At 42.0% G+C, this 14,868-nt stretch overlaps 1 protein-coding gene across 3 annotated transcripts in view; it reads left to right on the forward strand.

Annotated features, from left to right (window-relative positions):
• Window positions 1-14,868, forward strand: part of LOC126253351 (adenosine 3'-phospho 5'-phosphosulfate transporter 2) — a 56,484-nt gene that overhangs the window by 11,356 nt on the left and 30,260 nt on the right. For 2 of the 3 annotated variants that reach the window (XR_007545945.1, XM_049954621.1), the window contains exon 4: window positions 1,218-1,429. Coding sequence is in view for 2 of the 3 variants with exons in the window: in XM_049954621.1 (XP_049810578.1) it covers window positions 1,218-1,429 (212 nt within the window). In the remaining variant the exon portion in view is untranslated. The remainder of the gene's footprint in view (window positions 1-1,217; window positions 1,430-14,868) is intronic. The other variant, XM_049954622.1, reaches the window with a different exon arrangement.

Here is a 14,868-nt window from a genome sequence, read left to right on the forward strand (position 1 = left end):
ATATTGGCTAACCGTATGTGCACAACATGTAGTCAGGAACATTAAACCGAGATCTTCCTTCAAATTGACTATTGCGAGCTCTTTACCCCATAACATACTGCCATTTGTAGTTTCAAATTATCCTGCCACAGTTTACCCTACACAGTATCGCTATGACAAAATTCTTCTTCATGGATCTCAGAAGTTCTTTAACTTCTGGGCATGAGCATGCTTTTCTGTGTACCTGTCTGTTGCTCAGTACCTATCCTATGAGGGAATGAAGTTTTCACTTTACATGTTGAAAAATTGGAAGAGAGATATTGGCCAGACTGAATCTATGAGGGTGGGTCTGACTTGTGCCTGGATAGCTCAGTTGGAAAGAGCACTTTCCATGAATGATAAGGCTCCAGTTTTGAATGCTGGTCGGGCACAGCTTTTTACTTTGTTAGGAAGTGTCAAAACTGTGTACGTGCTGGTGCAGAGTGAAATGTTCACTTTGCCTATTTGCTGTCCAGTTGCACTTCACCCAAATAAAAGTCTACATACAAGCTTTCGTTTTTGTTTTAATTATCAGAATACTATACATCGTGTATAAATTACTGTTCTCTTATTGCTGTGGTTTAGTAATGGTGAATTGAAGCTGCAGTCTGAAACAGTGAGACTGGAGTTGCATCAAGCCCAGCATTGTAATTTCCTTTTATTTTCCAAAATGTTTGGGAAAAAGACCAAAATGATTATTGTAAGTTGGGAGCTGTGTCCATATTCATTGTTGAATCTGAGTAAATGTTACAGCCCTAAGTACCTTACTGATAAAATGTCAGAAACTTATGTTATACATTTGAAGGAGGACGTTGTTGTACTAGGGTCTATTTTGAATTATTTTATTTACATCACTGGTTTCGGGCGCCGCCCTTTCTCAAGTGCAACTGTAGTAACAGATGTTGATAAATTATCTTCATTGTAACAAAAAGTGTATATAGTGTGATTTGCAGTAAACATTACAGGATTGTGACCATTGACGACCGTGCTGTGCACAAATGTGTGTGGCACATGATTTCTTGATGAAACAAGGACAATAAATAATGTTCTCCTTCAAATTTATTGAGGCCATGGGGGTCCACCTAGAAGAAATTAGTTTATGTTAAACGTTGCATTTATTGTGTAAGTGTAAGCTGTTTTCTGTATTTTCTTTGTTTCATCTGTACTGTGATTGTTATTGTCTGTTTTTGTTACCACAGTTACACTTCTCTACTTTTTAGGAGTGTGTATGATTTCGTGTGCGCTTTTGTGTGATGCTGCTATTGGAAATGTTCAGGAGAAATCCATGAAACAGTACAAAGCAGCAAACAGTGAAGTTGTGCTGTATTCATACTCCATTGGATTCCTGTACCTACTGTCTGTTATGTTTTTCACTGGTGATTTACACAAAGGAATCAATTTTTGTTCCGAGGTAATATATTAAGACTGCTAAATATAATTTTTTATCTCTGTGTGTTTTAAGTTTTGAAATTTTCTCTTTTTTTTCCTTTTTACTAATCCTGGTCTTGTGCATAGTTTGATGTAATGTTCACTATTGCTTTACAGCTGGAATTCCATTGTTTCAATAAACAACTGTTCACAATAAAGTTTTTGTGAAATAATGTAATGTGTGCTCAATAACCTTTACCTACTACTGATATTTATTCAGTAATGAGCACTTTGTTGGATGATTACCTAAAACATAACACACTGAAACAGTTATAAGTACCAAAAGAAAATTTTCTGGAGAAAAGCATAAAATCATGAAACAGAGTTACTGGACAGACCTAACCTTCAGGAGAAATATCAGTACTGCTGAAACACGCATATCAAAGTACATGCACTACACTAGCTCTCGAAACTAATTGTTTCTAAGGAAGGAGAGGTTGCCCCATTTCTTCCCAACAGTGTTCCTCAGGGACAAAGGTGTCATCAGAGTGCCCCAAGGAAGCGTGATAGAACAGCTATTTTTTTCTATATACATAAATGATCTTGTGGACAGGGTAAGTGGCAGTCTGTAGCTGTCTGCTGATGGTGTTGTGTATGGGAAGGTGTCATTATTGAGTGGCTGTAGGATGATACAAGATTATGTAGACAAAATTTGAAGTTGGTGTGGTAGCTAGCACTAAACGTAATAAAATGTTAAATAATTCACATGATTAGGAAAAGCAAAACGATGATTTTTGAGTACAGCATTAGTAGTGTGCTACTGACACAGTCATGTTGATTAAATATCTAGGTGTAATATTGCAAAATGGAATGAGCATGGAAGGACTGTAGTAGGGAAGGTGAATGGTCAGCTTCAGTTTCTTGGGAGAATTTTAGGAAAGTGTGGTTCATCCGTAAAGGAGACCACATCAAGGACACTAATGTGATTTATTGCCAATTACTGTTCAAATGTTTGGGATCTGCTCTAGGTAGGATTAAAGGAAGACTTCGAAGCAATCCAGAGGCAGGCTGCTACATTTGTTACACCTGAGATGTCTTCTGTATGGTAAATAGCAATCTGTCTTGAAACTTCCTGGCAGATTAAAACTGTGTGCCGAACCGAGACTCGAACTCGGGACCTTTGCCTTTCGCGGGCAAGTGCTCTACCAACTGAGCTACCCAAGCACGACTCTCACCCCGTCCTCACAGCTTTACTTCTGCCAGTACCTCGTCTCCTACCTTCCAAACTTTACAGAAGCTCTCCTGCGAACCTTGCAGAACTAGCACTCCTGAAAGAAAGGATATTACGAAGACATGGCTTAGCCACAGCTTGGGGGATGTTTTAATCTGCCAGGAAGTTTCATATCAGCGCACACTCCACTGCAGAGTGAAAATCTCATTCTGGAAACATCCCCCAGGCTGTGGCTAAGCCATGTCTTCGCAATATCCTTTCTTTCAGGAGTGCTAGTTCTGCAATGTTCGCAGGAGAGCTTCTGTAAAGTAGGAGACGAGGTACTGGCAGAAGTGAAGCTGTGAGGACCGGGCGTGAGTCGTGCTTGGGTAGCTCAGTTGGTAGAGCACTTGCCCGCGAAAGGCAAATGTCCCGAGTTCGAGTCTTGGTTCGGCACACAGTTTTAATCTGCCATGAAGTTTCATATCAGCACACACTCCGCTGCAGAGTGAAAATCTCATTCAGCAACCTGTCTTTTCCTACATTGTTGATATTCCTACCTGGAGTTTCTATTGTTTGTTTACTGGTATGTTTGGTAGACATGCAGGTATTATGGAGCTACTTGGGAACTCAAATGGAAATCACTGAAGGGAAGGTGACATTCTTTTAGAGGAACATTATTGAGAAAATTTAGAGAACTGGCATTTGAGGCTAACTGCAGAGCAGTTCTACTGCCACCAGTGTGGATCTCACATAAAGACTATGAAGATAAGATTAGAAAGATTAGGGCTCAAATGGAGGCATATAGACAGTGATTTTTTTCCCCACTTTATTTGCAAGTGTAACAGAAAAGGACATGATTAGTGGGATTAAGGGTACCCTCCGCCATGCACCATGCAGAACACGTAGATGTATTTAGATATAGAACAAGCCTATTCTGAGTTACCTGCCTGTCCTTTTTAACCTTCTCCAGTCTATTCCTCTCTCTACCTGAGGAAGGACCAGTTAGTTGACTAAAACTAGTGTAGTGTATTCAGAAGGATGTAGGTTGCAGTAGGTACTGGGAGATGAAGAAGCTTGCACAGGATAGAGTAGCATGGAGAGCTGCATCAAACCAGTCTCAGGACTGAAGACCACAACAACAACAACAGTGTAGTGTATGTACTTTTGTATATGTGTATTGATGGTACTCTTATTACTCCTGACATAATTAATAATTAGCAATTTTGTCTCATAATTTTATATGGGACCATTATAACTCATTCAAAAACATTAATTATTCTATCATGTGGAATTCCGGCCAGAGACATCGAGAAGGCTATTACTAAACCTCAACTAATTACAGTTCACTGGGTGGCAAGTAGTACTCAGAGTCTAAAATGCTGCATGCTGGTTATAAATACAGCATTATTTGCTACTACAAAAAAATGTATAACAACTTCCATCTCTACCAGGTTTCAGTGTGCTACACATGGTACGTATGCAGTGTTTACAACTGTTTAAATATTTTTTTAATTCCTTTTGCATTTATTTCACCTGGCACGATTAGGGCCTTTGGCCCTGTGTTACATCCAACCAGCTTCTTCAGTGAGTAAACATTACAATGTGTATGATACATGAGTAATATAATAATAATAACATTGTATTGTTTCTTGATGTTGATGTTGCTGCTACTGTTGTTGTGGTCTTCAGTCTGAAGCTGCATATGACGCAGTCCTCCTCACTATTCTATCCTGTGCGAGGCTCTTCATCTTCAAATAACTGCAGCAACCCACATACATCTGAACCTGCTTACTGTATTTATGTTTTGTTCTCCCTCTGCAGTTTTTACTCACCCCTCACACACACACACACACACACACACACACACTCACTCACTCACACTTTTCTGGACATCCCTCAGAATGTGCCCTATCAACTGACCCCTTCTTTTAGTCAAGTTATGCCACAAATTTCTTTTGTCCTCAATTCTATTCCGTACTTGCTCAAAAGTTACATGATCTACTCACCTGATTTTTAGCATTCTTCTGTTGTACCACATTTCAAAAGCTTCTGCTCTTTTCTTGTCTGAACTGACTATCGTCCTCATTTCACTTCCGTACAAGGCTACACTCAAGACAAATGCACTTGAAAAGACATCCTAACACTTAAATTTACATTCACTGTTAACAAAGTTCTCTTCTTCATAAATGCTTTTCTTACCACGGCCAGTCTACTTTTTATATCCTCCCTACTTCAGCCATCGTCATTTATTTTACTGTCCAAATAGCAAAGCTCATCTACTACTTTTTGTGTCTCATTTTCTTATCTAATTTCTTCTTCATTGGCTGATTTAATTTGACTACATTCCATTCCCCTTGTTTTGCTTTGGAAGACACTGTCCACTCCTTTCAACTGCTCTCGCAAGTCCTTTGCTGTCTCTGGCAGAATTGCAGTGTCATCGGCAAACCCAAATGTCTTTTGTTTCTTCTGCCTGAACTACAGTTCCTTCCCAAAATTTTTCTTTGGCTGCTTTTACTGCTTGCTCCATGTACATATTGAATAGCATTGGGGATAGGCTGCAGTCCTTTCTCACTCCCTTCTCAACCACTGCTTCCCTTTCATGCCTTTGACAACTGCCATCTGGTTTCTGTGCAAGTTGTGTATTACCTTCGGATCCTGTTATTTTATCCCTGCTACCTTCAGAGTTTTAAAGAGTGTATTCCAATCAGTGTTGTCAAAATCATTCTCTGCCTACAAAAGCTATAAATTTAGACCTGCCTTTGGTTAACGTATCTTCTAAGATAAGTCATAGGGTCAGTTTTGCCTTGCACATTCCAACATTTCTACAGAACCCAAACTGATCGTCTGCGAAGTCAGCTTCGGCCACTTTTTCCATTTTTCTATATTTTATTCAAGGCAGCATTTTGTAACCATGAATTATTAAACTGATAGTTTGGTATAATCAGTCAGTACTTGCTTTCTTTGGTATTAGAATTAATACGTTTTCTCAAAGCCTGCCTTGTTCAGAATAAGAATATTGCATTCTTATTGAAGTCCGGGGACATTTCCCCAGTCTCTGATATCTTGCACATAATGACAACTTGTACAGTGATAGTAATGAGTGTCTGGAATTTAAGAAATATCAATCTCTTTAAACAGTTTCCTCAATATGTTTTTAGTAAATGTGAGTTGTCATGCCTAACAGGAATATTTGACAGCAGTACAGAAGGAATCAGTGTGGAGAACAGGTTGGCTGGTCAGAGGAAGAGCAAGAAATAATAGGATGAGATTGGCAGATGAGCCAAGAAGAAGAAAACTGAAATAAAAAGATTGAGAAAAGCGTAGAGAGGGAAAGGGCATGGTGATGATAAAAGATAAAGCTTTAATTTATGGCACATTATATAGTGGTTTTCAATAAGAGGCAGGTCACAGAGTAAGTTGTTCCATAGCCCTGTGGCTGAAATGGACAAGGAGATGGAGAAAGATTTGGTGTTGTGCAAAGTTAAAGCCAAGGTGCTGGATGTAGCCGATCTGCTTCTGTAGTTGTGCAATGATGATAAGATTTGATATGTGAGGGGAGAGAAAAAAGCAATGAAGTAAACTGTGTGTGTGTGTGTGTGTGTGTGTGTGTGTGTGTGTGTGTGTGTGTGTGTGTGTGTGAACTCATGCTGCCCACCTGGTTGCAACCAGCCTAACAGCACAGGAAGGACTGTTGTGATCAAACAGCTGAATGACAGACTGGAGCTTTTATGACCAGATGACATTGCTGCTGGTAAACCTTTTGGGTTCTTCCTAACATTTCATCCAGAATCCAGAACTGCCTGGACATCTTCAGAGCAAGGATGGAACTCTGAGGCACTCCATAAAGCACATTTTCCATGATGGAGATGACTCAATGACATTTATTTTTGAGGTAGCGGTTGAACCATACTATTTCACTGTTGAGAAATTCAGCTGTTTCATTTTAATAAGTAATATGTCAGAATCAGCTGTATCAAAAGCCTTGCTGAAATCGAGCAATGTTAAAATGGTCGCTTTGCATCTTTCCATGGAATGTTTGATGTTGTTTGTCACTTCAGTTAATGCAGTTGCTATACTTTGGTGTTTTGGAAACCTTATTGATATTTGTCATGAATGGTGTAAGTTTTGAGGTAATCTTTTATCTGATTGTGAATAATGAATGTATTTCGAGGCTGTATTTACTATAATATGATCTTTGGTCTTTAGTTATCTGGCGATTTTTGGTTATCATTCTTGAGTAGTGGTTCAATTAAGCTTTGCTTCCACACTGGAGGATATGTACCACTACTGAGGAAGTGTATGAGAGAAGAGATTCTCATGATTGCTTTTTGTACTGAGTGTGCAGAAACGTGTTTTAAGAAAAGCAAGTCTGTTGAGAAGGTGCTATCTTGTTGCTAGTAATTTGTCACAACTTGATAATTGACTGTGAGAAAAAATATTCAATTCCTCTGCAGATTTTGTCTTTCCTATTCTGAAGCTGCAGTTTTTTCCATAGTGCTGCAGAATTCGACACGCTGCATAAAACAGAGCAGGCATGCCTGATTTTGGCATTGTGTGCATTTTGCTTCTCTTTGTTTTGCATCTTCCTGTATTCTTCATACAGTGCAGGTGTTGTATTTTACTATGTGCAGAATCACATTCATTCACTGTCTGGCATTTCTTGTAGTCAGCTATGGAGCAGGAGCTCTCGTTACTTTGACAGATCATTTGGGGCCAAGTTTGTCATATAATGCAACAGTACTGTGACTTAATTTCCGAACTTTACAGTTTAACGGTTTGGACGACTTAAAGTGTTGAAGTATGTATGCAAACTTCCACTTCTTTTATGAGACGACTTATTTGAGATGTTCGGCCAAACCTCCCTGCTGGTTGGCCTGCTGCTGAAAACTCTCTTTCATTTCTTCTCCGAAGTATGCTACTAGGTACAGGAATTTCTTAAGACTCTTTCTACTTATGAAAATAAGTAGACATACCGAGTTTAATTTGCTTCAATTAACGACGTATATTTTAACTTCTAACATTTTACAAATTCCACACTTCACATGAATAAATACTGTTTCGTAAACCTCTTGTGTCTCCAAGCATTAGAAACAAAATAAGTTACATATGAGAGAAAGTTGGCTTAAAAACCATGTCCATTCTCAACATGAAACAGAATACGTGTCTTCTCTTCACCAAGGCTAAGACAAAAGTTTTTAATGATTCTTTTTCAACTGCTCATGTTACTATAACAATGATCAAAATACGATTAGAATAGAATAGCATAAACACTCCATGGCCCTTCTGTCCACTTTCACTAAACATCCATGGATCGACCGACAAGTACTTGTCGGTGCAGTTCGACCGCAGCATCTACATTCTGCTCGCGGCTCATTTCCAACCTGTACACACAAACATGTGATGCGCAGTAGGTAGGATTCCACTTTCTCGCACTCATATCTAAAATATCTTGTGTTCGAGAAGTTAGAAGGCCGAGTGGTTCTAGAATTTATGCAGAAATTCTCGAATCACGTCAACAGTTGAATATCGGCTCATCGCTTATATCCTGTAGTAGCTTATATATGCTTATACACATTGTTATCAAAAGTCCTTGATAGAAAACACACACACTCACACACAAAAAAAAACCCTCCCTAATCCATATGCCTTTTTAAATATTCATTGACAAGGTCCTACTTTTTTCGACTATGCCTGCTGTTTCTCCATCTCAGCTGTCAGCTACCATTTCCCCTTTCTCTCTCTCTCTCTCTCTCTCTCTCTCTCTCTCTCTCTCTCTCTCTCTCTCTGTTACTCTTTCTCTCCCTCCCTGTCACTCCCAATCCACCCACACAACTCCTCAATGTACTCTGTAGCTCTGAAGAAAGATTCGTCCAAAAAGTAACAAAGTTCTGTGGTGTTTATTTGCATGTCAGCAACTGAGTGCCTCAACTATTTGGTGAATTATTGCCTTAAATCTTTAATTTATTTGTTTTCCACCAGGGACTTTCCTACCACATTTAATAAGAATTTGATAAACACAGCCCGAGAAGTAATTTTAATATGTAGCCTACTAGATAATTACTGTCTGAAAACAAATTGCAAATGATGTTCAAGCAAGTGGAGATACTCTGCTTTGGCACATTCTGATGATGTCTTGAAAATGGAATTCTGGAAAACTGCTGTAGATCTGTTCATTGACAGATGCAAGAATAATCTGGTTAACAGCAATTTGGAAATATAGACAGTTTCTGTTCTTTCAAGATTGAAGATCCATACTTGAAATTAGAAAAGAAAATGGAAATGTTGTGTCGATTCCCTAAGGTCTCGACACAATGAGTGGCTAGGTGCACGCGAAACTAACGCAGACGGGCGTAAATTCTGAAACAGGAGACTGGATGAAAACTATAAAGAAAAGAAGAGAGATTTTAATATACTTAACTTTAATGTAGTCTTGTTCTTGTTGAAATACATCTCTTGCATAGTAGTAAGCAATTAGCAATGATACACATGGCGCCTTGCTAGGTAGTAGCGATGGACTAGCTGAAGGCTATTTAATCTGTCTCTCGGCAATTGAGAGGAATACTTGGTAGGTCTAGTCGCAAGCTATGTCGTCCGTACAACTGGGGCGAGGTGAAGTCCGTGTCTTGTGCCCTGCCATGTGGTGGCGCTAGGATTGCGAGTACACAGTGGCGACACGCGGGTCCGACATGTACTACAGGACCGCGGCCGATTTAAGTTACCACCTAGCAAGTGTGGTGTCTAGCGGTGACACCACAGGAAATATATCTGAAATTTGAAGAGACAAATCTTGAATGTAAATATAGTTTCAGTTACTGTTTCTCTTTGATATTTCTGTCAAGTAGTGTTCTGAGTGACTTTGAATCATTTTCGACTTTCTTATCCATTTTCTTTCACTACCTTGACATCTATGTGCATCTTGCATGATTAGAACATATAGCCTTCATGTGGGAAGCACCACCATCCATTTCAAATGTGGTATGACCATCTTCATACTGACTGCAAAGGTATGCTATTGACTTGATGGTACTCAGTCGTCTGAAATTTTTGACCTACCTGAGGGTCAGTTAAGAGGCTTCTACAAGTGAAATGAACTCACATGAATTGGCTAAATTTTAGTTCAAAACTCGATGTCTGTAATGTTGTTTTTGTGATCTTTGGTTTGAAGACTTGTTTGATTCAGCAGTCTATGCCATTCTATTCTGGTACATTACTCTCCATCTCTGTGTAACTACTGCAACCTACATCCATTGAACCTAGTCACTTTATTCAATCTTTGGTCTTGTGGTGGCAGCCAATTCATTATGAGTTAACCACCACCTATGTGAGGACTAACTTCTTTGACTTACACTCTGTATGCTCTTGTTCAACCATGTTGTGTGTCGTTTTTGTATCCGATGCAATCTTTGTGTAAAAACACTCCATTAATAATGTGTTTATTATTTAATAGTGTGTGTCTAGTATTTTTTGATGACCCTATTATTGCGCAGTTCTGCATCACATTGACTTTCCTCAGTGATCATCGCTGGTTATTGTGAACAATGTTTCCCATGACCAGTGCTTCCTCATGGTATCACACATCAGACATTGTGTACCAATCTCTACATTTGAGTACAGTACAGTGTGTCTCCGCAAGTAGGTAAAACACCACTTTCAACTTTGCACTCACCACCCCACACGTTGCCTTCACACCTCTGAGTGTTGAGTTCCACCTACGTCCCCCCCCCCCCCCCCCCCAATCTCATCAAAGGCAGCCATTGTGGACACTTCTATCTGTAGTGGCTCAGCTCAAGTGAGTGGTGGTTCAGCTCAAGTGAGTGGTGGTCAGACAAGACCCTGGCTTCTTGACCCCGCATCAGACTATGCAGCACATGAGCATCTACCCCCTCCCAACCTGCATAATTGTTTCAGCCTTTGCGCAGTGCCACCACATCCTCTAAGTTTGAGCATTCCAGACTCTTTCATGATATAATGACTATGGTCGTTCCTACCATTCTGGTCATGTCACCCATGCCACCTGTGTTCAGTCCTGCATCTGCCGTGATGTGTTATGTTGCGAAGTGTCCCTGCCCCCGCTACTGCTACCAAGATGTTGGCCATCACGCTGTTGTTGTGTGCCAGGCATCATACCATTGTCGCAAACCACTGTCACTCCGTCTAGCGTACTGCCCTTGTTTAGTACACAGTTTTGTGCTCCAGTGCTGCCTCAAGCCACCTCCTGTGGCCACTTCCCTAAGCTGCCTACCTCAACAAGTAAGCTGCCTACCCTCAACAATGATAGCCCTCTCACATGGTTCACTGAAGTGGACTGTTCTCTGCGTTAGTGGCATCACCAGTTATGATGCGCATTTTGTATGCCTCATTGGACACTCATACATGCCGACCTGTAACTTATCAGTGATATCCTGATCCCAACCCCTCACCCCCAGACAACTCAACATGAGGCTCATCATCATCAAGCATCTTTCTCACTCACCGGGGAAGCACTCATACCATAATTCACGTGGATCAAATCGAATACAGGACACACTCTCAACTCTGGTGTTACCTAGGTGCTCTTGTCGATCCTAACACCATGCCAGACACTGTCTTGTGGACCATTTGGATCATCAAGCTTCCATACAACATCCAGCTGCAGCTCTTATCTTTGTCTACAGAACCATTGGAACTCAGACTTGGTCATGTGGATTGCATATATTGAGTCGGGTGACATCACCAGCTTGTCACTTCTGCAAGAACGGTTTCTGTTACCTATGTTGGCAGTCCGGCTGTGGATACGGCTGTCCCGCCTCCTTGCCCACCCGGACTAGGTCGCGCAAGATCTCGTGCGTCACGTGACTGAGTTGTGTACCCACCTAGTGGCAGACCAGCTGCACTACCTTCCATTCCACTCCCCACCGTCAACTCTCGATGGCCCCAGTGCAGCACGGCAGCAGACATCGGAACTTTACATCCAGCTACCCACCCAGCCTACCCCGTGTTGATTCCACACGAATTTTGAGGACGCCACTCATAACTGATATGCTCTGTGTGTAATGGAATACTCAGCTTGAGCCCACGGTAAGCACCACAACCCAAGCTGCTGCTTCAGGGTGCCACCTCCAAAATCAGTAATCGTACAATGATCATATTGCAACTAGATGCCTCTATGTGCTCGACAGGCTAACCACACGTGCTTCATGACTGACACTGGTGTGGATGCAAGCGTTATCCTGCCAGCCCTCACTCTGTTGAAAATCCTGCCCTTACCTGGTACACACTTTGTGGTTAATAATCCAGATATCCTAGCCCATGGCACAGCAGTTGCAGCTCACCCCTAAACTGCAGTTTCCATGAACCTTCCATGTGGCGAAAGTTGAGAAACCTGTCCTCGGAATTTACTTCTTTAAGGACTTTGGCCTCTCTGCAGATATCCAGTCTGCTGCGCTGTTGCATCATACTTCTGGCACACACATACCAGGTTCCTTCGTTCCACTGGCTGCAGCCCCACATCTGGATTTGATACACTCATCCATCCATGATCTGAGTGTATATGTCTGACAGCCAGCTCCCTCATTGAGCTCTTACTCTAATGTCATGATATTGATACTCATCATGCCAGGAACAACACGCTCCGTTGTTTGGTCATGGATGTTTCCAACAACATGACGCTTGCATGTCACAAGGTCGATGCCCCTTCCACCACAGTACTGCCTGCTGTAACTTTGGCCAACGCACCCACTGCCATTCCACTGACACGACAGGTCAGTGACTCTTCATGTATCAGTGTTGCATGTGATGCTCCCACCCTCTCTTCACACCTCATGGCTATTTCAAATGAACCACAGAAGGTCCTCCCGTCCATCACTAGGCAAGGTGTCTGACAGCTAACAAAATGTACCATGCTAAGACCGCTGTGCAGGAACCATTAGAAGCAGGTATAGTCCGCCCCTCTTCTAGGAACTGGTCTTCACCTATGCAGCTGATGCCTAAGAAAGACAGTACCTACAGGTTGTGTGGAGACTACCACAAACTGAGTGCACACACTGTCATTGACAATTATCCCATTCTACACATTCAAGACTTCGCATGGCACATTTGTATTTAGCGTCATAGACTGCCTCAAGGTTTACTATCATATCTGTATGCACACTGATGACATCCCGAAAAGTGCCACCATTACACCATTTAGTCTATTTGAATATTGTTATACACCTTACAGACTGAAAAATGTTGCCTACACCTGGCAGTGCCTTATTGATACTCTACTTTTCCCGCTGCCATTCTGCTCTGTATATCCAGACGACATCCTTATCTTTTCCTCTTCCATTGAAAAACATGAGAAACACCTGTGACATGTGTTACAAGTCCTCACGAACAATGGTGTCGAAATTAATTATGATGAAACTCAACTTCTCCGCACTAGCGTCACCTTCCTTGGTCACGAAGTTACTACCGAGGGCATTCACTCGACTTCTGATCATGTTGCCTTCATCTCCAGCCTGCTGTTACCTGAAACCTATTGTGATCTTCCCAGATTCCTGGGTGTTATATCCCATCCTGCCTCACATCAAGCCGTCTCACAGACACCTTAGCAGGCACGAATACTATTGAGTAGAGTGAACTGGTCTGAAGCTGTGTTTTAAGCTTTTGAAAATCTCAAGGTTGCTCTACAATGTGGTCTCACTCACCTACCCCATCGCCGAAGTGCACATCTCTGTTACCACAGACATTAGTGACTCCTCTATCAGCACCATGCTTCAGCAACATACAGGTGACATCTTAATAGCCTCTCCACTTCTTCTCTAAGAAATTGTCCTCCTCCCAGCACAGATGGTCTGATTTTGACACACAGTTATATGCCATTTACGAGGCAGTGAGATACTTCTGACAAGATATTGAAGGTCATGAGTCTACCCTCTTTATGGACTACTGCCCCCTTGCGTATGCACCACTTAACTCTGTTACCGACCTTCCCCCTTGTTGTTTTTGACATATGGACCTCATTTCTCAGTACACTACAGATGTCTGTTATATCAAAGGTGTTGTCAATGTCATCCCAGACTACATGTCAAGAATTAACTCCTTTACTTCACTCCTTGACTTGGACAAGCTGGCTCACTTGCAATAACAAGACTCCAATATACAAAATGTGTTACAAGACTCATCTACATCCCTTGTAGTGGAATCCCGACTCCTACTTGGGTCAACCCCTCCAGTGTTGTGTGACACTTCTACCGGCACAACATGTCCCATAGTTTCTTCTTCCCGGCGATGCAGTCTTCGATGCTATTCATGACCTGGTCCATCCGGGCATCAAAGCCACCTCTTGTTTGCATGCCAAGTGCTTTGTTTGGCTGAACATCAAAAGTGACTGCCATGCCTGGGCATACGCGTGCATTCCCTGTCAATGTAACAAGGTCAGTCAACACTCCTCTTGGATGTTTTGACATCCCAAGAGGACGTTTTCACCACGTATGTCTTGACCTGGTTGGTCCTCTACCTCCCTTGAAAGGTTACAGATTAAGCTCTGCAATCTATGCAGCGTTGCCAAGTTCCATATTACTGCGTACCATCCTCAGAGCACCAGACTCGTGGAATGCTGGCATCTCACTCTGAAAGCAGCTCTCATGTGTATGCCTGTGAGTGTGTGGAAGCATTGCCGTGGTTCCTCCAAGGCATATGTTCCACATTCAAAGAGGATCTTCAATCGTCTATAGCTGAGGTACGGTACAGCGAACCTTGGGTCCTTCCTGCAGAGTATGTCGAGGACTCCGACCCTCTTCCCCCCTTCACCCTACCCACATTAGTCAAGTACATCTGCTCACACATCTCACGCATTCATGTACCCCCTCCTCACATCCGCGTGTCTTCATGCACAGCGACCCCGCCACCTGCGACTACGTCGTGCTCCATGACGATTCACTTTGCACAGTTTTGCAGCCCCCTTATTCGGGCCCTTACAAGGCACTGTCATGCTCTAGTAACACATTTGTTATTTTCCTCAACAGAAGGCCACAAACTGTATCCTTGCAAAGGTTAAAACTGGCCTGGAAAATTGAAGACACCATGACTCGGAGACCCATCACCCAGTCAACCTACTGCAGATGAGTGTTACAACTCATTGTTAGATCAGCTTGCATCATCTTTGAACCCCCTCCCTCTCAGTGCTACGGTAATTCCCCCAGTGTTGTATTCAGAACAAGTGATTCTTGTGTGCTCATTCAGACTACTCATCTCTCACCAGCACTGCCGAGTGTCACAATGATCTCCTTTGACATCTCGCATTTCAC

The sequence above is a fragment of the Schistocerca nitens genome, chromosome 4 (genome assembly GCF_023898315.1).
Source record: "Schistocerca nitens isolate TAMUIC-IGC-003100 chromosome 4, iqSchNite1.1, whole genome shotgun sequence".
Lineage (NCBI taxonomy): Eukaryota > Metazoa > Arthropoda > Insecta > Orthoptera > Acrididae > Schistocerca > Schistocerca nitens.